This window comes from Puntigrus tetrazona, chromosome 2 (assembly GCF_018831695.1).
Source record: "Puntigrus tetrazona isolate hp1 chromosome 2, ASM1883169v1, whole genome shotgun sequence".
Taxonomy (NCBI): domain Eukaryota; kingdom Metazoa; phylum Chordata; class Actinopteri; order Cypriniformes; family Cyprinidae; genus Puntigrus; species Puntigrus tetrazona.
The window spans coordinates 7,439,833-7,463,105 of record NC_056700.1 but is presented as its reverse complement, the minus strand read 5'-3'; the positions used below and the strand labels follow the sequence as shown (position 1 = coordinate 7,463,105).

Sequence of the window (23,273 nt, the reverse complement as noted above, 5' to 3'; positions counted from 1 at the left end):
TTTTCTGTGATTATTGTCCACATAGGCAGAAATCCTACATTTGAGTGTGCGATTAATCCTTTCAGTCATTCAGTCACCTTTCACACAGTTCTCAAAACAGTGATGACACAAACTGAACTCCTCGGTCTGAGAGGATAAAATCTGGCACTCCCCATTGAGTAAAAATTTATTTCCAAAAAAGTAATGCAACAGTTTGTGCATTCACCTTTCGCAGAGGGAAAAATTTTACCCAGTGGGAGAAATAGTCTACAACGACCAAAAAGTATTCATTTTGTTGTGGGCTTCGGGGCAATGGCCCGATGATGTCTACACCAATCATTTAATTGGGATAGGTGGTGCTGGTTTGTTTCTCCTTTCAATGTCTGACATTAAACGCACCTTTTGACATAACATTTGATGTCAGTCCACATGCCAGGCCAAAATGCAACATCATGGATTCGCTTGTAGGTCTTGTAAATGCCTACATGGCCACACCATGGATTTGAGTGGTAGTGATGCAAAATGGTGGACACCAGGCTATCTGGAATGTACACTCGATAGTCAACTTGAGTGATTGACCGGTGAGTTTTATGATAGAGTGTATCCTCCAGTATTTCATACTGGTTTGTTTAAAGTCAAGACACCGTCTGCTGATGCTTGAAGGATCTTTGTGCTGCTCTTCCCAGATGACAACTGGAGATATTGGAAGTTCCAACTTCTCTTCTTGACTGGTGTAGAGGGGACAACTGGGGTAAATGCGAGACAGAGCATCAGGTGCCATATTTAACTTCCCTTTTCGATATTCAACAATGCAATCAAATCTTTGAAGCCGTAAGGCCCTTCTGATTAGACGACTCATAGTTTTTGTTGAAGACATTACCCACTGTAGGGCTGAGTGATCTGTGATTACTGTGAACAGTTTGTATTCTAAATAGAGCTGCCATTTTTCCAGAGCCCAGATTACAGCCAAACATTCCTTCTCAGTGGTGGAATAATTGACTTCAGCACTGTTCTACTGGCGTATGCAGTCACCTTCTCAATATTATTAACTCGTCGCTATCTTTAGGTCATGTCCATAAACCATTCAAGCTGGCAGTTATTAAGCCTCTTATTAAGAAACCATAACTAGATCCTAGTAAACTGATAAATAAGACCCATTTCAAATGTACAAGTTGATTTTAAAAATTATAGAAAAAGTCTGCTCAATTGTGCTCCTTCTTGCAAAAAAAATATCTTTATGAAGAATTTCACTCAGGTTTCAGGCCCTATCATAACACAGAAACGGCACTTGTTAAAAATGACTTGCTTCTTGTGTCAGACCAAGGCTGCATCTCATTGCTATTTTACTTGATCTTAGTGCTGCGTTCAACACTATACATCATGACATACTTATAGATAAATTACAAAATACAGGTATTTAAAGACATGTTTTAAGAGGGTTTAGATCCTACCTAAGTGATCGCTACCGTTTTGTTTATTTATATAGGGTGTCATCTTAATTATCACCAGTAAAATATGGAGGACCACAAGGATCTGCCCTGGGTTCTCTGCTATTTTTAATATACATGTTGCCCCTGGGTAATATTATTAGAAAACACAGGATTAATGTCTTTTGCTATGTGGATGATACTCAACTACATATCTCAACAAGAGCAGATGAAATTATATAGTTTAAATATGAATTATCTAAACTAACAGAGTGTGTTAAAAATATAAAAGATAAAATTTTGAAGAATTTTGAAATTTAGAAAAGACAGAGATATTACTTATCGGATCAAATAAGAGTACACAGAATCTCTTGGATTACAATCTGCTACTAAACGGATGTACTGTTACTTCCTCCACAGTCAAAATCTGAAAATCATATTTCCCATGTTACAAAAATAGCATTCTTCCATCTTAGAAACATCGCCAAGCTACGAAACATGTTACTGTCTCTGCTGCAGAAAAGTTAATTCATTCATTTATGACCTCTAGACAAGTCTGTTGTAACACACTTCTAGCTGGAAGTCCTGCATCTTCAATTAACAAGCTACAAATAGTTCAAAGCACTGCTGCTAGAGTCCTTTCCAGGTCCAGAAAATATGATAATATAACCCCAATTTTACAGCCTCTGCACTGGCTACCTATTAAGTTCTGTATCAGTTACAAAATATTATTACTCACTTATAAGGCCCTTAAAGGTTTAGCTCCTGCATACCTAACTAGTCTGCTGCCACACTACAATCCAACCCTGTCATTAGGGTCACAAAACTCTGGACTTTTGGTAGTACCTAGGATAGCAAAACCCACTAAAAGAGGTAGGGCCTTTTCACATTTTGCCCCCAAACCCTGGAATAGACTTCATGATAGCAATCGCACTCTCTCTATTTAAATGTAGACTAAAGACACATCTCTTTAGCCAAGCATTAACATAATTAATCTCATAATATTTGCAATGCAGTTATATCGAATTAAACGCACATTATTATTATTAAGCTTGGGTTGAACAAATTTTTATTTTTTTTGCTTGGATGGAACAGCTACACCAATTATGTCTTTGTTTGTGTCTCTGTTTCAGCCACGAGGTTAACATCCTGTGGTATCTAGGAATTTTACAAGCTTCAGGCTGAATCTACCCATTAAATGATCTTAGATGACCGAACACCTGAGAAGAGATGCTGTCAACCCCTCAGGCAACAATACAAAATTACCAAATTTTGCCATTAGTTAAATACATTAAGTTTCTACAATATATCTACAAATACAGTAGAAACTACATTTCCCGTAAAGCTGCTTTGCAATGATTTGTATCATAAAAAGTGCTATATAAATAAACTTGAATTGAATTAAACAAGATTTAAACACTATTTATTGTCTTCTTTTAGCCTATCCAGGTGAAATATATTTAAAAGTAAATAGATATGTTTTTGTTGTTTTATTCCAACAGTCTACAATATCTGCAGAGCAGCTCCAAACAATGATAAAACTCCAAACAATGATATAGGCTGTTCACAGCCTATAAAACGCCAGCCCATCTACCCATCATGTGCAAAGATATAATGCAATAGCTGACGACGAGATACTATCACGTGAGAAGGACAAAACGCCTGTGAAAAGATGCATTCATTGTCACGACACTGCCAGATAACACCGCATATATTCAAAGCACTCGACATGTGACCTTTAGTGGAAGCACAAAATAAGGTATTTCGGTCAGGCGATCCGACTAACTAGCTCATGAAAAGTCATTTCTGCGAATCGGTTCTTCTGAACAGTTGCCTTTACGGTTCAAAGTTTCTAGTTTCTAAGGTGTTTATTGTAACTTGATGCAGGCTGTTGCAGCGTATAGATACAATTAAACAAGTAATTTAGAAACGAATTGTTCAATCGTATCCAACAAGTTACTTTTCCTATATCTGTCTATCCTTCATTCGGGACTGCGTTTCTTTCGGGGACGGGAGTCAGTCAGTTCGCGTCGGATGATGTCCCAAAACTGCGCGTATGTAACTCGTTTACAGTGCCGTCTACATAGTCGACTCGCTAGAATTTGAGACACGGCCGTGCTGAAATCTTTCTGTAGACCTCCCACTTACTAACGTTGGAGGAGAGAGAGAGAGAGAGGAGAGGGTGATTCCCAAATAAACCAACACGCAGCTTCTCTCTCGTTGCTTTGAGGAGGTAATAAAGTACCCACGTATTTTTTTTTTCATTTTGGTAGTGAAAAAGGATGGCGCATAACAGCGGAGGAGAAGAAAAATGTGGTCGATAACATTTTAACCCGAGGGTTTTGACGACTGGTGGGGACAGGTAATGTGAAACCGATGCAACCGTGGGATTTATATGGACATTTATCTGCGTTATACTGGACGTTTGTTTTACCACAGAGCTGCTGTTCAATCCGCGCGCGACAGACTAACTCGGCGCTGTGTGAAACGTTGAATGAATGAATTTGTGGATTCTTTTAAAAGAGTATCGTATGTTGCTTTCTTGTGAATGAGTTTTAGCCCGTCTGGACTGTATGTGTGTGTGTGTGTGTGTGTGTGTGTGTGTGGCTGGCTAGCTGAATGAGCGCAAGTAGGCAGGCTGCTTTGCTTTAGGCCCCTAAGCGCGTATAATCCGTGCCGTTTTCTGCATATTTTCCATTGTGTGTATTTCAGTCTGGTTGTCTAACTCCGTTCTCCTTCGACACTCGAATTTGTATGGTCTGACGTGTCGAAATGTATCGGTAATGCTGTGTTTATCTTGAGAGCTACCCGCTGGTTTGCGCGTGAAGCGAAGAGGAGGGTAAACCGTTAGCCTGCCTGCGTTCTGAGAAAAGCAAACATACAGTATCGGGACATCACAGTGCCGTTATCACACAACAGCCTGCATACTTTTAGATAGATAAGGCATTAGTAAAATGCTGGAGTGAGTAACTTGTGCATCGAAGAACAGAATGGAGCGTCCACCATATGGATCTAGATTTTCGCGTCTCTCAGTTTTTAAAACGCCACGTTACATTAGACTAATGGAGTGATTTTTTTTTTTTTTTAGATACATTGTCCACACACACAGTGCACATAGACAGTTTTTTGATGCCACTGTTTTGGCAAAGTATGTAACCAAGTGGTATTTAGACTATACTTTTAATGCAGAGCCTAACGTAACGGAGATTAAATGTATTGCCACAGTTTTTGGTTAACATGTAGTGGAACATATTCACAGTTCACGTGTTGAACCTCACCTGCAGTTACTCTGCTGGGACTGTGTGACCTTGACTAGAAAGGCATGCACTTTTTGTTTACTTTGGTTTCTTTCAGGAGAACGATCTCTGTGGCACACATTGGTTTAAATGCTTGTTATTCTCAAGATCATTTAAATTTGATTTGATCGTTTTGTTCGTAACAGATTGTGATCAGTGGTAAGGCACTAAAAAAATGTTCTTGTTGTTTCCATTCTCTTTGATATGTTGCCATGGATGAACTTTATAGTGGTTAAGCGAATAATCATCATTCATGCACCCTTGTGTTGCATGAATATTCTTACATGCAGTAAAACAAATATTGTGTAAAATGGTTGGGTGATGACCGAGAATAGTCAAGCTTCAAAAATGTGATAATAAAAGATAGTCTTGTGCACTATTTTCTAAGTGTTACGATACGATGTGAATGTCCCCCCCCCCTCTAGCCAATTTGAATGTGTAAACAGACGTTTTGATGTTTGAGAACTGTTCCTTACGCAAAGATATTGTATGGCTTCAGATGTCAAACATAACTTGAGTCACGTGAACTGTGCATAATGCTTTTATAATCAGCAGGGAATCATGCATTTTCACTATTTAGACCAAAGCAGTGTAAATGTTGTGCTAAACGGCTAAAGGTCTGAAACAACGTGAATAAATGACTAATAAACGACTGAAGTCTACTATCAAACCCTAGCTGACAAAATACTTACACAGACTAGAGTTACTAATCCTTGAGTGCACGGTTACCCCGTGCTTTAGGAAGAAATGATGGAATGAACTCTAATGATGGATGGATTAATAACTGTTTTGTGGTAGTTTTTCTTTTCGAACTAATTGTTTTGGCTGGTGTTTTAAGATACCTTTTTGTATGATGTTGTATCGTTGTGTGTGGGTGGGGGTGCTTGGGGGGGTGTTAGGGTTTAGGAATGCAGTCACATGTCAGATTATGAATAACCAGGATTATTTGTCAACTCGGCTCAACAATGAGTATGAGTAATGTGAAACATTAGATATGATATTCCAGGATCGCATTGGCAGGGTTTATACACAGTGTTAACTATTTTAAGTGCGAGAGACCTTAAATACAAATAAATAAAAGTTTGAGGAACCGCTATTGGTGATTTCTGCCAAATATGCCTTTTAACGGTGGATACGTCTTGATCCGCGACTATGCTTTACCTGTTGTAACAAAAGGATGTTAAAACTTACTGATGTGATTACAGCGTGTGAGGAAAGCAACTAGCCCGCGCTTAAAATGTGGCGTGATGTTAGTTTCAAACGAGGCCTAGTTAACAATATTACACATTTGTACTCTTTGGAAGCTGTTAAAACAAATCCCTGTTCTTTCAAATATCCTTGAAACTGATTAAAGTATATAGAAATGACCATTTCAGTGTTGTTTTTTAGCACACAGACAGGCATTGTTTGCAATTGTTTTGATTGTGGGGAAACAAGCTACATTTCAAGCCTTTTTTTTGTTTCCGCTTTAAATACAGTAAGCATCAGTTGTACGCAAAGTGGCCAGAAATATTTTTTCTTTTTTTGTCTAACTGAAAATGAGTAGTATTTAGCAATCTCGACATGGGTCACAATGGGATCTTCTTATAGCTGAGACTGAATACGGAGCCTTAAAATGAAGAAACAGAATGTAAAATCATAATTGATATTTTTTTACCTATATCATATTTCATATGTAGGCATTTAATAGACTACTAGGCATGCGAACTTTGGGTTTAAAAAAAATAGCACTCATGTATGTTCAATGCAATTTCTTTTCAGAGAACATGCTTATTTTACAATTAATTAAATGTCAATATGGATGGACTAGTGTCTTTGAATATTAAACTGTGTAAGGATAAATTTGTGTGCTTATTTGATGAGCATTTCATCATGTTCTGTGATAAAACTATCGTGAGATCCATACAGAAACTCCAAGCTCTTCACTATAGCCTGCAAAAATCAAATAAATAATAACATCAATGATATACAGTGCAAAAAATAACGCATTTCATAATTATCGTTAACATTTTAATTCAATTGTTTTGTTTTTTCATAGGACCGTACATATGTTATGTGATGTTAATGTACTAAGACACCTGTGTGAACTCTAAAGGAACTGTCTTCATACATTCAAACATCAGTTAATTTCCCCAAAGGAAGGTTGTTCCCTTTGGAGATGTTCACTTATGGTGTTGATGGTTTCCTGGAGTGTTTGTAGTAATAATAATTATTATTTCATTATTTATTTTAAGTAGCTTATGTCTGCGTAATATTCTGTAATTTTAATGTAATTAGAATGGCATTACATGTATTCAAACTGTGTACTAATTAGATAAATCTAACTAAGGTGCCGGTAGATGAGGTGTCCAGTATGTGAAAAAAATACAAGTACAGTCTTTGTACAATTTTAAGTAGCCTATGTCTGTGTAATATTCTGTAATTCTAATGTAACAGAAGCAGACTATTACAGCTACATAATTACAAACTGTAAGTACAAATTGTTCCATAGCTTAGTTACATGGCAAGTACATTTTGTTTTATGTAAGTGCCAAGAGAACCCATGTTACACCTCTCTTTATCTCCTTACATTGGCTACCGATTGCAGCTCGCATCAAGTTCAAGGCACTGATGCTTGCATATAGAACAACCACAGACTCGGCACCGGTCTACTTCCACTCACTATTACAAATCTACACGCCCTCTAGAAGTCTGAGATCTGCTAGCGAGCGATGCCTCGTGGTACCATCTCAAAGAGGCTCGAAATCACTCTCCAGAACTTTCTCGTTCTCTGTTCCTGGCTGGTAGAACGATCTTCCCGTACATATCCGAATGCTGGATCTCTGTCAATCTTTAAGAAACTGCTGAAAACTCACATCTTTCAGCAATACCTGACCTCATCATAAAAAAAAAAAAAAAATATATATATATATATATATATATATATATATATATATATATATATATATATATATATATATATATATATATATATATATATATACTCTCACTGTCTCTGTCTCACTTCTCCTCCCCCTTGTTTATTCCTTCCCTTCTGGCATGTACTAATTTGAACACTGCCTGTGACTGGGTGTTATAAGCACTTACTCTGTCTGTTTGTCTCTCAAAAAAATGAATCGCTGTTGTACTCTCAATTGTAAGTCGCTTTGGATAAAAGCGTCTGCAAAATGACTAAATGTAAATGTAAATGTAAGTACAATGGCTACCAAGTAGGAAATTATTCTAAAATAAAGTGTTACCTATTTATGTATTTAGTTTTCTTGTTACATAGTTACAAGCACTAACTACAAGAAACTTACCACAACTGTTTTCAGATGCATTCTGATATTATTACTTGATCAAAAGTCGGTTAATTTTTGACTTTGAAAGAAGTCCTGTATGATCAGTAAGGCCGCATTTATTTGTTAGGAAGCACAATAAAAGAATAATATTGTGAAATATTATTAAAGTTAAAAATAACTAACTGTAATGTTATAAAAAAATTAAATATATTCTTATATATATATTATATATTCTTTAATAATATTTCACAATATTATTATTTTTAAATAATCTTTTTAAATAATACAGGCCTAATGCATTTTTGCTGAATCAAAACTCAGTTTATTTAAAAATAGAACATAACCATCATCATTTTATCTGTATGAAATGGAATGACACTATAAAAACAGAAACATAATAACACTAGTACACAGATCTGTTCATCCACTAGTAGTTAACCTTTTAAAAAGTTGTGCTAACATATTCATAATAGGACTAAACAAAAATCGTATAGCAAGGCTTACCAATGAAAACTATTACAGTAACCAGTACCATTGCATAAAAAAGTGATCCACCCCTAACCTATAGTAAATGAACACATTTTGATCATTAAAAAACACCCATCCAAAACAGTGTTATCGTAGCACAGTTCTTAACCACTCCAGATCCTATTATTTTCCAAACCCTTGTTAAAGCACGCCTGCTCACCCTAAAGAAAATGTGATACAGCACAACACCGCATGAACTTGCAAAAACGCACGCTTGGACCGCCCTGAGCTGCCAGCATCGAGAACCAGACTATCCTCACACTCACTCGACATCGATTTAATCACACGCTGCCATTGTATTCCTTGTGTTTTACATTCAGTTAAGTAATATCAGAGAAAGAGGAGAGCTGTTTTCCCAAATATCAGATTGCAGGTGTTACATTTATTTTGTACAGTTTAGAAACAAGAAGTTAATATTACGTTTCAGACACATTACCGTCTGTATTCGCTCTATATCAAAAACCAAAAATAGATTAGTACGAATCGACAGAAGAAGTGACGCACATCTTTGAGCAACGGGAAGCTCATCACTCTTCAGCCTTTGGATTGTACTTTGTAACTGCAACAGATGCTTCTCGTTCTCAAACAGCAACGTTATTGAGAGTCTGTCTGCTTATTTGCATGCTGTGAAAGTGTTATTCAGCTTCCATGGGTTTTTCTGTCTCGTTTTTAGGTGATCTAAAAACACGGTACCATGTGAATGGATGAGGAACATGAAGCCCGCACACAAACTACTGTTCGTCCTGTGTCCCATGCTGGTCTTGGGGTTCATCTATTACTCTTCTGGGAAGCTCCATTTGCACGTATGGGGCCAGAAGCCACGTGAGTATCGTCCGCTTCTGCCATCTGTCTGTTAATGTGCGTCAGGTTGTGACCTCTCCGTACGTGGGTGCCTTTTGCTCTGTCAATATGTATGTTTCCCACAGTTTGTTTGTTAGACCCTTTCAGTTAAATTATTAATCTTAACAGTCCGATCGCATGCTTTTCCTACAACAGGTTGTTTAGGACAGATCGGTCTCGCGCCGGATCACAAGTTTTGCATTACAGTTTTCAAAGAGTTCACATTTTGTCGTAACGGATAAGCCGGTAATTCAGCTTTTATTCTGCTGTTGAACAAGAACTCGGAAAACCGCTATTGGCACGATTTTTCAAATATCCTCCCCGTGTAGATGGTTTGGAGGCACGGTGGAGATTTGTGGGGATAAATATTTGTTGTTTAAGTGTTTGTGGACTTCTGGAACCACACACGTTTTATTGACTGGTGATTGATTGAAGTTCTGAAATTCCGGCTTCTCTTCGAGATGGTTTAGGTGGGAGATGCTGTAATGGTTGACTTATTGGCAGGAGAACAGATGCGTGCATCTGCATTTGCATGTCGTTTTAGAGTGTCCTTGGGTGACTTTATTCCTCACTCCTTCACCAAACACATTTCCATTGTTCGGGAATGGCTGCAGACACGGTCATTGAGAATGCTGCACCGATATCACCAGCCTTACGTGTAAGCAGTATATGGGTAACTGACAGGACAAAGATAAGTAGGTTAGGTAAAAAAAAAACTAACACAGCAGGAAAAGCTGTTCTTGTGTAGCAGTCGGTCAAAAAGATTCACAGCCAGTGGTCTCAGACTCACTCAGATATTAAACACTGAATAAACGCAATTTTCTGCCATATTGTGTTATTTAATATCAAATCAAGAATTTTTATATATGAAAACAAACCATGATTTTTTTTTTTTTTTAAAGATAAAACTCTTTCGCACCATCATTAAACAGTGTAATTGCTGCGAATTAGTTATGAGAAAAGTACATTTAAAAGTAAGTTAATAACTGGGTAAATCAAAACACTAAAAGCCTTTGAACTCTGATGTCAGAAGTACTTTTCAGCAACTTTTTTGTTTTGGTTTTAACCTCATAATAGTGTTTTTGTGGTGTATTGCATGTGGTGCGCGTACACTAATAAATGACGTAGAGCAAATGCACTTTTAAAGTATTTATATTATTATTTTCTTTCCTTTTTATTAGTTTTTTTTTGTTTAGCATGTTTTAAACTAATGCTCGGTCTGGTAAAATACAATAAAAATAAATAATTGTAATGTTGTAGGTGTTGTACCAAGGGACCATTTTAAAAAACAACTGTTTAAATTTTAGACAGAAAGGGATAGTTCACCCAAAAATGAAAATTCTGTCATGAATGACCTTTGTTCTTCTTTGGAACACAAATGACGATATTTAGGATAAAATCCAAGAGATTTCTAACTCTTCATAGACAGCAAGGGTCCCACCATGTTCAAGGTCTAGGAAGGTAGAAAAAACATTGACAAAATAGGCTAGTGACATCAGTGGTTCAACTGTAATTTTCCGAAGCTGTAAGAATACTTTTAGTGTGCAAAAAGAAAAAGAAAAAAACATTTCTCTGTGCCACCCTAGTGCCGGTATGGAAAGTACCGCATACAACGTTGCCATTCAGAAGAAAAGGCCCGCACATGCATCGTGGTGCTTGCCATAATGAAAGCAAAGAGTTGAATTTTAGGGCTTTTTTAGCACAAGAAGTATTTTTTTAGCTTCTTAATATTACAAGTTGAACCACTGATTTCACACGGAGTATTTTATTGATGGTCTTGGTACCTTTTTGTGCTTTGAATGTGGTAGGACCCTTGATGTATATCATTTTTCAGATGGTATAATAAATGCTCTGTGGGATATTTTGAACTGAACTTTGTGGCTACTTGCTGAATCAAATCCAATTTTGGAGTGTAAACTTTTAGTAGGGTGTTGTTTTTATTAGATCTTTAATGTCGGCAAAAACTTTTAAATCTAAAGACTGGACCATGTGACCATATAGATGGACATAGATAGTTCGGGGTGAGGGTTTCGCTCCAAACCTAATCAATCCGAACAAGCTAATCAAGGCCTAAAGGGTTACTAAAATGCTGTAGGCAGGTGAGGATTTATCAGGGTTGAATGTTTGCCACCTCTGGTTCCACTTGCATAGACTAGTTAAAAAAATCTGATTAGATTCTATTTACATTCTAGTTACGAATATGTTGTAGACTGACCCAATTTTAATCAGAAAACCTCTTGACTAAATGGTCGGTCAAACTAGTTCTTAAGACACCGTGGCTCGACAATCACGTCTATGTTTATGCAACCGGCCCCTGTGGACCAGACAAAGCTTTACATAAGACAAGTATGCCTTATGAAATGAGGTTCAGGAGTAAATCCAATTCGGTTATCTAGAAAATCCTTGATTGTGCCAAATAATTGTTTCGTCTTATCAGATAAGCCGAGGAGGAGGACATGTTACTGTGTCTGAAAAAGTAATAAAATGTGATAAAGTGCGTACTGCTTGTTGTGTTATTGCTTTGAAGATTTACATTTTAATCCCCAATATATCTTAACATTTCTACTACTCGTGGGCATATTTTATTTTTTGTTTTGTTTCACATTTTTGTTTACCTATTTACCTTATATACTGTGGGACTTTGTATTCGACTAATGAATTAGGTGGATCCCAAAACAAAATACTCCTACTCTAAGATACTATTTGTGTTAACTTTACTACAACCTTTTTTTTTTAGCCACCAGAGGGAGGGAGAGCACCAGAGGACAGGGCCAGATTCACAATGTGGCATGCCTCACTCGAAAAGGAAGCAAAACCCTCTTTTTTTTCAGTCCTAAACAGCATAAAAGTATTTTCCAGTAAAGATTTAAAACCAAAAATGTCTTTTTGGAGAGTTATAAGCCATGAATCAAACCAACCAACTATGAAATTGATGACAACACTACCTATCTATAATGTTTCATATTATGCATAGTAATATTTAAGTAGTTTGAAGTAGTCATAAAATTAGTGAAGAAGTGAGATGGCCATTTTTTTCCACGAAAAAAAGTTATTCTTCATTACTATTCGTGTTTATTGTTTATTTTGCCGGAGAGCTGCTTCATTACCAATTTGAAAGTTTCACGACACCGCCACTAGGGGGCGTACAAGTACTTCAGCGTGCTGTTGGAAAACGGAGAAAAAGTCAGTCGGTCCCTAAGTTCCTGATACGCAAAGAAATGTGTAAATAGTGGAAATATGATTGATGTTCTGCTTGATAAAACATAAGAACACGTTTTCGTTCCTTGTGGAAAAGAGTCCGACCAATGATGAAACGAGTAACTGTTTGGTCGCTGCAATTATTTTGAAGTTTTATTGATTAATGATTTCTTATTGGCCCTCAAAAAACGCAGCTGAGGAAACGGATTTGGCAGGTTTCTTCATTTTATTCCCCTCCCCGTGTACGTTCTCTGAGATTATTCAGTGTTCACCAGGCGAGTTATTCTCGGCCTGTTCAATTCATGTTTGCATTCGCTGACTTCGGTATCTTGAACCTCTGTGGAAAAAGTTAGATTAATTATAAACGGCACATTTCGACAGCTGCGCCCAGTTTATTTTGGAAAAATTTTTGTGAACCTGGGATGGGTTTCTTTGAACCTAGCCCCTGTTATGAAAGGCACTTTAGGACACATTGTAAAGACAGATCACAATAAATGGCTCTGAAAAGGGTATGAGGGAAGGAAACGCAACCCTATTTTGATGATAAATGGCAAAGAGTGGGCCAGAACCCAGCGCTCTGTTGGTTTGATTGCTGTAGAGTCGCCTAAACACATAACTGCCACGCATAGCAGTATGATAACGTTTGTAAATTTAGAAACTGTATTAAAAATAAGGCGCCACGACACCGTGTATAAAGCTTCACTATTGGTATTAGGCTTTTAGAAAGGTGCGTGCCGGAGGGTCTGACTTGACTTCAGTTAATGTATTCAGAAAGTTAAAGTAATTTTTATTTAAACAAATGCTATATTAAAGATTTCGCTACAAACCATTACGTGAAAGCTTGCTCAATCTTTGCTTCGAGCTGTAAGTTATAGCAATACAAAAAATGTGTAAAATTGCTATTAGAAATGAATCCAGGCCGCTAAAAAAGTTTAATTAAGCAGATGTTAATGAATATCGTGAGATTACACGCTGCTTTGGAGCAACGGAGATGTAAATGTTGAAGACCCTTTTAAAGTTCGTCTCACAAATGGCAAACAACGTGTCTGGAATCTGTTTTTGTTCATTTTGAAAGCGGCATGAAAACTGAAAACGTTCTGAAAGGATTATATGCTGATGTGTGTTTCTACATGTTTCTGCACACTCATTAACATGCTGTTTGACTTCCATATACAGTATTTTAGCAGGCCTGCTAATTTATAACTCTTTTGTTTCACAGATAAAGATGTGGAGCCCACAGTTAGTAAAGTCACTAGTGTTTCTGTCACATCCACTGTGACCAAAGGTAGAAACTCTCCATCGCTCCTTCTTTTGTGGCAATTATTGGGGACTGGTGAAATAATCAATGGGCTCGCCGGAGGGCACTAACATCTTTAACGCTCAATCCATCTGGGCTTCTTGTTAATGAATTTATTTTTTTTTTGGGATAATCACATTTTTACTGCGCAGGCAGCCTGTGGTATCAGCTGGAAATTACGGTGATGGGCGTCCTAATACTTCTTCATGTAATTCCTGGAACTAATGCAGCTTTCTAGTTCGCACTGTTTGAATAGGTTGGGCTTTGAGGGTTTGGCCTGAGGGTCATTGAGTTTGACCTCGAAGTTTCCAAAAACAAAAAAAAATTGTCAAGCACAGAACCACCGGGCCTAACTGATGGTCTTGTGTTTCAGAGCCGGTGGTGGAGGGCCCTGTCTCCGTGGGACGAATAGTAGGCTCAGGTACAGCCTCACTGCAAAGAGTGCACTCTGGTCAACATGAGAACCCCAGCAGGCCTGGTAGTCCTGAGATAATGTCCTTTAATACATTACACACCAAAGACCCTTTCACACCAAATGCAACACCAAAATGAACAAAAAACAAGCCAGTGAAGTCTTTTTACACCGACAGTGTCAGGAGAATAAAGCAGATAGTGCCAGAACGACAGGTGGAGCTGAATGACAGCAAAGCTCACACTGTCCAGGATGGTATGCCTGACAGCTTTCTAGTTATTGTTTCTAAGCACAATAACTGCAGTTTTTGCTTTTGTTTGTTTTCCACACACACAAGCATACATTTCTTTAAAAAACCACAAACTTTTAAATGGTAGCGCTAACTCAGTCGATATTACTTACACTACAGTGTGCTTTCTGCATATGCCAGTATAAAATTTTCATGTTGCCATTAGTTACTATCAAGGTGTGTGGTATTATCGCCATTTTTGACATTGATATTAAAAAATGTCAATTGTTGCAAACAAAGTTGTCACAATGCAGTATAGCAGGTTTAATAGCTTTTTTCGTGTAACAAAAATATATGAACATTTAAATAAAATGAAGCAATGCACAACATATTTTACACAGATTAAAATAGGTAAGAAATAAGCATCATTAACATAAGTTAATGCATTAACCTTATTAATGAACAAGCTACATTTGCTACGGAAGTTATGCATTTTTGTTAAAAATAATGCAACTCTTAGTTTACGTTACCTCGAGTTTAATAATAAAGCAGGTTTATAACGCAAAGTTTACGATCACTTTGATTTTAACTTTTTATTACTGAATGTTTAGGAGAATTTTTAATTGGGAGCTTAACTAATTAATGAACTAATGTTAAATGACGAAGCCTTAATGTAAAGTGTGAGCGAATAATAAAGAATTTTAGAATAAATAGCCTATTGGGACTAAATATGAAATTATTACTGCAAACAGAGATATATGTCTATGGCTGCAAATGCAAAAAATCTAAATGGATTGTTGAATAGTTTCAGTTAGAAGGTAGCGCGGCTGCGTTGTTTACAGCGTTTCCGGGGTAACGGCTGCGTTTCGGCTGTTCAGCGCCCTCTGCTGTCAGAGAGGGATTAGTGCGCGCTTTCATTCGGCGCCATGTTCTTCTCAGCCGCGCTCGTCTACATCAGACTGAACACGTGTTTTCGACGTAGCTTACAGCAGTGTTGTGCATTTAACCAGTTAATGGGAAACGTGTTGTTAAAATACATTCAAAATTCAGAATAATTTTAATAAATAATTATTTTCTATATTTTGTAGTGCCCACGATAACAATAGCACGCGTATTCATGATCACGATACATCGCATTAGCCTAGCGAGCACGTGTCTAATGTGCTTTCATCACTAGGTGGAACAAAACATCTTCAACACACTTACAAGAGCATACGTTCTGTATAATCTCATGGATTCAGTTGTTTCTGTTCAAAATTTTGTATGTCACACTTGGTGTGAAAAGGTTTAAAGATACTGCACATGCGTAATTTGTTTTTCCTCATCTTATTTGAAAAGGTTACAACTGACCTTTCAATAAATTACATTTGCAGGCCCAAAGCATCAGGGACATAATCAACCATTTACCATCAATATTCATGTGATTTTTACCAACATAATTTTTTCCCACCCATAACTGAGATGAAGCATAAACGATATAATGCTGATAAAATCTCCATGAGAAACTTATTTAAAACATGGTAATTTAAAGACAAAACTGAATGCAAAGTAAAACAGATGGCAAAATAACTTTAAAATACTGCAGAATTCATTTTATTTTAAGTAAATCCATTAAAATCTAACCATGATTAATAGGGATCAGTAGGGATGAATTCCCTCCATATTCCTATGAAAAAATTAATATTTTAACTTGGTAAGTATATACAGTCATGGAGACACATATGGTACCAGTAACCCCATCTTAGCCTTCAGAACTCAGAATGAATGTCTTTATGCCTAAGGCATAATGTGTTACTTGTAAATGTGTAATGAGTTTTCATCTTTGGTTTTACAAAGATTTGTACAACATATAAATCACAGTGATTTGCAGGCTGTCAGTGTCATAACCGTATTAGACCTACCAGACCTCACAGAGACATTGGGCCTCATTCATGAAACTTTAAATGAAACTCGTCCATATTCATAGACATCTTCATCTTCATCTCAGATTAGTTAAACGTGGATACTACTGATGCATTCATTCATTAAATGAAATAAAAAGCATACTGTGCTGCTTTATTATTTTCTATTATTATTTATTTAATTATTTTTTGCATATAACTAATTAATTTTACTGTTTTGGAATGCGTGACATCATGCTTTTCACCTGGCTCATCAACAGTTTGAACTCTACCAGCATAATTTAAGTATATTCATAATTATTTCCCATGCACTAGCAGACCGTGGGGGGTTATCTGCAGATAGCAGGCCAAATTTAAGTTTAACCCCAGTATACCATATTTTAATCTTAACATCTTAAAAGATTAACTATATGGCAAATTTGTGAAATCTTAATGCATGTAGTGTTAATAGTGTTATCGAAATCCATTGTCATCAGTTTGCCTATAAAAACAAAACAAATAGCTTTACATGTGGTTGGGAGAAAGTGTACTTTTTGGTGTGAAAAAGTGACAGCTAAAACTTCCATGAATCTAAAAAGTTCTGCTCATGTTTAATGAATGAGGCCCTTTGTGAGTCCCCCCCCTGCAAAATCCCACTTTACACACAACAAAGACTTGGGCCACCATCTTATAAAGGGTTTAGGTCTGACCTCAGCGGGTATCTAGGTTTTTTTGTTTTTTTTGCTGGTCCTGGGTTATTGAGATTTTACTTCTCTACCGCTACAGTGCCCATCGGCAAGACAGTTAAGACACACTCGGAGGGTCTGTCATACAGCGAACGGCCAACTGCAAGTTGCTGTGAAGAATAGCATCTGCTAAACGTTCCTTTTGGTTTCAGCAGTGGTCACTTTCTAACCAGTTCCTCCTCTCCATCCTGCAGCATCTGATTGGAGACTTGAGCATCAATGGAGCTCTCAAACTCTCCCTTTCCATGCCTTAGTGCCATATGATAAGCAAACGCTGATGCTAATGAGAATGTAGCAGCTGAATTAATGTCATGTTTTGATCTACATTTACCTGTTCATCTGTCTTTTTACTGAGCCCATTGTTTCAGTCTGCTTGGTAAATCGTTGGTCTTCTGTTAAACGTCTGTTTGTTTTTAGCTGCACTGCTCTGGCTATCACTGTAAGCATGCTAAAAAGCAAACCTGTTGAAGAAATGAAGTAGGCATACTTAAGTATGCATAGCAGTCTGTTTTGGTTTTCAAAGCTTTTTTCCCCCCCACTCACACTTTATTTTTTTTTCTCTTAGCTTCATTGACACCTCATAGACACCTATGGTCTAATGAAGCCTGCATAGGTGGATAGCTGCTTTTTAACACATCTTCCCAGCTGACCTCTGGAATGTTTTGGCTGCTTTGATCTAATATCACCGCAGCTTCTACATACACTAAAATCCGTTAGATTGCTGACGTAACTATCTGTATAAGTGTTAACAGATTAACATCTTTTAGTTGTTTCAAAATGCAATAGACATGCATTTTGACAGGAAGAAGGCATAACAAGAGAGGATTTACTTTTTTTATTTTAAGTTTTTTTGAATAATGTTATGAGTTTTTTGCTAATTGTCATATTTTTTTTGCAGTGTTTGATAAGCAAGGGTTCTTGCTGAATCTGGAGACAAAGCTGTAAGTATTCCGTATTATACAATTTTTTGCTTTTACATTTCACAGTATATATCAAATTTACTTATAGTGCCATTTCATTTTTTTAAATTATTATTATTATTATTATTATTATTATTATTATTATGATAAATTGATTATATATATATATATATATATATATATATATATATATATATATATATATATATACATAATGTGTGTGTGTGTATATATATATATATATATATATATATATATGTATGTATATATATGTGTGTGTGTGTGTGTACATGTATGTATATACGTATAATCATAATTTAATGGTTTAATGATTTCTTTTTCACCATGTTATTTATGCTCTAGTTTAGTTGTTTGTAAAGATACAGTTATTATTGCTGTTCCAGAGTAAATTGCCTTTATGCAAATGTTACATGCGCTACTGTTTAAATTTTAGATTTTTATTTTATTTTTTTCTTTTTTTGTAACAATTACTCCAGGCTTCAGTGTCACACGATCCTTCAGATATGCCGATTTTGTGCTTAAGAAAAATATTTTTTCATCAGTGATAAAAACACTAATGCTACTTTACTTTGGTGGACACTTTGTTCTTTTTTTTTTTTTTTCTTCAGGATTCTTTGATGAAAAGACATATCCAAAGAATATCATTTTTGTTACGTTAAAAACATTTGTAATGGTATAAATATGTTTACTGTCACTTTTTTTGTTTACATTTACATTGACTTAATGAAAAAATACATTTCTTAAAGGAAGTTCTTAGCGTGACACACATCAAGTGATTGTAACAATAATGAAATATAAATAAAAAGAAAATCTAGGATACTGAGTGGCCTTAAAAAGTCTTAAAGGCAATAAAGGCTTTTCATTCAGTACCATCAGTGTCTTTGTGCAATCTATTCCATTGACCTCGTGCGAGGTGTTAAGGTGTGATGTATTATAGGTCTGTGTGTGGTAGGTATATGTTTACATTTCATCTTTGAAGCAGCCAAACTCTCAGACTCTCACCTCGCCCTAATTTCTCAGTGTTAAGTATCAGAGAAGACATGTCTGTCCACACCACGCACACATACAATAAGCAAAGCCTTCGACAGGTTTAGATTTTATTGACGCTGTGAGCAAAAACTGTCTGTGTGGTGCACTTCATCATTCAGCTGGCCTCAATCCACCATCCTCTCTGCTGCTTAAAGACTCAGAGCTGTCACGACAACAAAATACAACACTGTCCCATTGGGCCAACCACTTCATCAAAATGAAGGCTTCTGCAAATAAGTGTCTTGTGGCTTTTATTTTAACCGTTGAAAAGGCAGTCTGATTTGGTGTTAAAAGCATTTCTTAATGTTTTGGTGTAGCTTTGGAGTACAAAGTACTTATTGTGTTCAAGTTTTGCAAAACACTTTTACTGATATTGAGGTAGATTAATATATATTGATAGGTTAGGGACAGGTTTGGTGGTATGGATGGGTTTTAAGGGATTGATCAACAGGGTAACTATAAATGTAATTACAGAAATTAATTACAGATTTAATTACATGTAGGTATTTTGGTCACACTTTAGAATTGGTAACACTTGTTAATTATTAACAGCAATTTTTCACTCAATAAATTCCTAAATTAATAATTAGTTTTGGGTAGGATTAGGAATGTAGAATAAGGCATTATTATGAGCTTAATTATAGCACTAATAAATGGCTAATATTCTAGTAATATGCATGCAAGTAAGCAACTAATAGGTGTAACCGTAAAATAAAGTGTTAACCTATTTTTTAAAAATATAAGTACAATGTAAAAACATGTATGTGCACAATAAGTGCATTGTATCAAATTATTAATTTACATAGTATAAGACCACCTAATATAAAGTGGGACCAAATAAATTATTACAGTACAATGTACAAAATTACTACCTACAATGGAAACATTAAAATACAGTTTTCTAAACATTACTCTATTTATACGGCATAACTCTTTCTAAGCATTGTTTGCATGGAGCAGACTTCTGTCACGCATAACCAGATGTTTATTCATCTAGAAAAGTAGGCAATTTCATAGCTTCATAGAAAAATAAACAGTTTTTATGGAATAATTCGTCTAAGTACTTCACATTTCTGCTTATAGCAACCCAGAACACTGGCCCTGTTTAGTTCCATTGTGAGTGTGTAACCAGTTTTTGCTCTTTTCCCTTAAAAAAAAAAAAAAAGAATGGCAAGTGAAAATTGTTTTCTGTGCTGTTAACATCATGTCAAAAATGCTGTCCTTTAAAGTGCTTTTTGAGCTTGCAGCATTCTTTCAGAACAAAAGTATGAAATAAACACACTCACTGTTTGTGCAGCCGGCAAAATGTGTTGCATTCCTATTGTTTGACTGTTTCATTTATTTAACACATCAGCCATAAACTGAGTTTCTCAAAAGTAATCCATCACATCCTGCTCTAGCTGTCATCCATCATGTGCCAGGCTAGATAAAAACAATATACCTCAGATTCAGCATTACCTTTTAGTGTACTTATGCTGCGTGGTATTCCTGTCAGGTTTAACATTAACAAACCTGTCTAATTAAAACAAATGCCTTCTCTTTCTTCTCCTCTCTAAATGTCTACAGGCCTCTGGAGTTGGTGTACAAGTACGGAAACCTCAGCGAAGGAGCCTGCAAACCCGGCTATGCAGCTGCCAAAATGAGTGCTATCTATCCAAAGTATGAACAGAATTCTTTATTAACATAATACACTAACATGGAACATTTTGGTTTTACTAAGTTATTTTACTAAATTATTAAAATGAACTTGATGATGGTTGTCTTGCATTAAGGTCTGTTGCTTCTGCATAGCATAAATTGGTTCGCCGCTAGATTTGGTTGTATTTTGAGAAAAGGTATTTCATATTTCAAAGGAAGGGAGGCTTTGGCGGAATCTCGTATGATGCGTTCAGCTTTTTTTAAACCTGCTTTTGTTCTGCAAGGCTTTGCGATATTGAGCCTACAGAATGAAGTACAAATCTGTCAATTGACGACCGCTTTGTTAAAGATTTACTGCTTTAGCTCCGATTTACCAACTTCCCCGTGTGTTCAACTCTCCCTGGTCACCATTCAAGAGACACTATGTCACTTCTCAGCTACGAAGCCCCCGAGGCCAGTCTCATAATATCTATGACTGAACAGAAAGCTGCTCCTCTGATCCTTTAAGTCCTTGTTAATTTGTGACCTACCACAACAAACAACCACTTCCGCGTGCTCTCCGGCTCCACAAAGAGCCTGTTGTAACTCCGTTTGGATGTGGACAGTGATTCTGTCTTTGCGGGCTGAGAGGAGAAAGCCCTGTCAAGCGGCCACTGTGGAGGGCCGAATGAGTCAACTTCTTCAGTTTGACTAAATCCTCAGAGCGCTCCGCGACCCTCAATGATGTCACGCGGCACTCAGCGACCCTCGGTGACGTCACAGGCCTTTTGAAGGAACTTTCCATCTTTGCTGGCATCCGTAATCCATTGTTCCCCCGTCTTTAGGCTGGCTATTGTTAGCATAAGTAATTTTTCCACTACAGCATGCCCAGCGATGATAAACATTAAGCATCACGGTTTGGTTTGTTCATGGATATTTCTTTCATCGCTATACGATTGTTTGGAAATAGCTTTTCCACCAATCAAGCAAGATTATTTTGGAAAGGATTTGAGCAGCTATCACAAAACGGCAACTATCACACAATAGCAACAGCAATATTTAGTCCGAGTCAGATGGTTGCGCCGGATCGGTTTAAACAAGAACTGACTAAACAAAAATATTAATATCGTGAACCAGCTTTTTAAAGAAAAGAGAATTTTGCAGAAGATGTAGCTTTGGTGTGTCCTTATGTCTCTAGAGTCAGCGCGAGCATCGAAAAACCCATAAAACAGAGCAGTGACTGAAATGGTGCCTGAAACTTTTTAACAAGCCTCCAATTAACGGCATATGTGTTAACAGTGTCTACAATGTGCCTTTAATTAACACGTGTGATGGATCAAGCTTCTCAGGGTCTTTGTTTATCTTTCGGGGTCAAAAGGCACTTCTGCCACATCATTACAACACAAATATTTGAGCGTTTTTATTGTGTGATAAATTATTTATAATGATGTTTAGGATACATTGATTCAGTTTAGATATTTCCAGAATCCTGAACTAAATAGCAGTTGAAATGTTTCATGTAATTTTTGGAATGCATAAAACAGGTAGGTATTCCAAGTATGGTAGGAAATTGAAAATTGTGGTCAGAAACTTTTTGCAATAAGTTTGTTTGCTTACATTAGGTTCAATGTACAGCATTTAATTATTCATTATAACGTAATTATGCATTTTAATTGATAATGCAGTAATGCTATGAAAGTATATGTAGGAATTAACATGAGATTAATAAATGCTGAAAAAAAGATGTTAGCGCATGATTCTTAATGCATTAACTAATTTTTTTTGTATGAAGATGCATTTTCAAAGCAAATAATTTCATTGAATATACAAATATAGATTTGAACCATCTTCTCAACCTCAAAATTGGTATGTTAGATAAAGTAGACATGATCCTTTTAGTTAATACCCACTTGACATAGTCATTGGGGCAATCGTTTTATTAGGGATCCCTGCGTGAGTAGGAAACCACCTGAAGCCATGTGATCCCACCCTCTTTTAGTTCACCCCTGGAATCCACTTTATTTTCAACACCTCCACTCCTTTCCCAAAATTGTTTGTATTGGACTCTTAAATCAAATGTCTTGGTTGAACTTGAGAGGGCGGTTATGAAAATACAGCCCCCAGTGAGAGATAGCCATGAGGAAATGAGCACAATGTGCACAGACCTCCTGTTCGGGACCCTTTATGACAAGCAGACGCCTGTCTGTCTTTAGGCCTGAAGCTCTCACCCAGTTATTAATAATGCGAGTTAGGCCGCACCCCACAAGCCACAAGTTAATTAATTACAGTTTGTTTTGGCAAGGTCTTGCTTCGTCTGCCTTTATCAGGTGATATCAGAGAGGATCAGATGCAATGCTTTTTTCCCTTTCTTCTCGACACTGTCGGACATCCTCTGGCCTTAAGCAATTAGCACATTAAATAGACACACTTTTATCACAGTCTGTTAAGCAGTTGCCAATTATAATCCCATTCATTTTCTAAACTTATTTCCTGTCGATGCTCTTTGACATTTTCTTCAATTGACATCTTCTTTGTCATCATTATCTCCACATATCGGGCATGGTGGTTTAAAA

The 23,273-nt window shown here is 36.6% G+C and overlaps 1 protein-coding gene across 7 annotated transcripts in view; it reads left to right on the top strand.

The window, feature by feature from the left end:
• The first annotated feature begins 3,513 nt into the window (after positions 1-3,513).
• st3gal3b (ST3 beta-galactoside alpha-2,3-sialyltransferase 3b) overlaps positions 3,514-23,273 on the top strand; it is a 44,151-nt gene continuing 24,391 nt past the window's right edge. Inside the window, exons 1-6 of one of the 7 annotated variants that reach the window (XM_043255673.1) lie at positions 3,514-3,639; positions 9,185-9,333; positions 13,769-13,834; positions 14,220-14,324; positions 18,012-18,054; positions 20,650-20,742. In XM_043255673.1, the coding sequence (XP_043111608.1) occupies positions 9,216-9,333; positions 13,769-13,834; positions 14,220-14,324; positions 18,012-18,054; positions 20,650-20,742 (425 nt within the window). In that variant the 5' untranslated portion in view covers positions 3,514-3,639; positions 9,185-9,215. Of the gene's footprint in view, positions 3,769-9,184; positions 9,334-13,768; positions 13,835-14,219; positions 14,325-18,011; positions 18,055-20,649; positions 20,743-23,273 lie in introns of all 7 variants that reach the window. The other 6 variants (XM_043255666.1, XM_043255683.1, XM_043255692.1 and 3 more) reach the window with 6 other exon arrangements.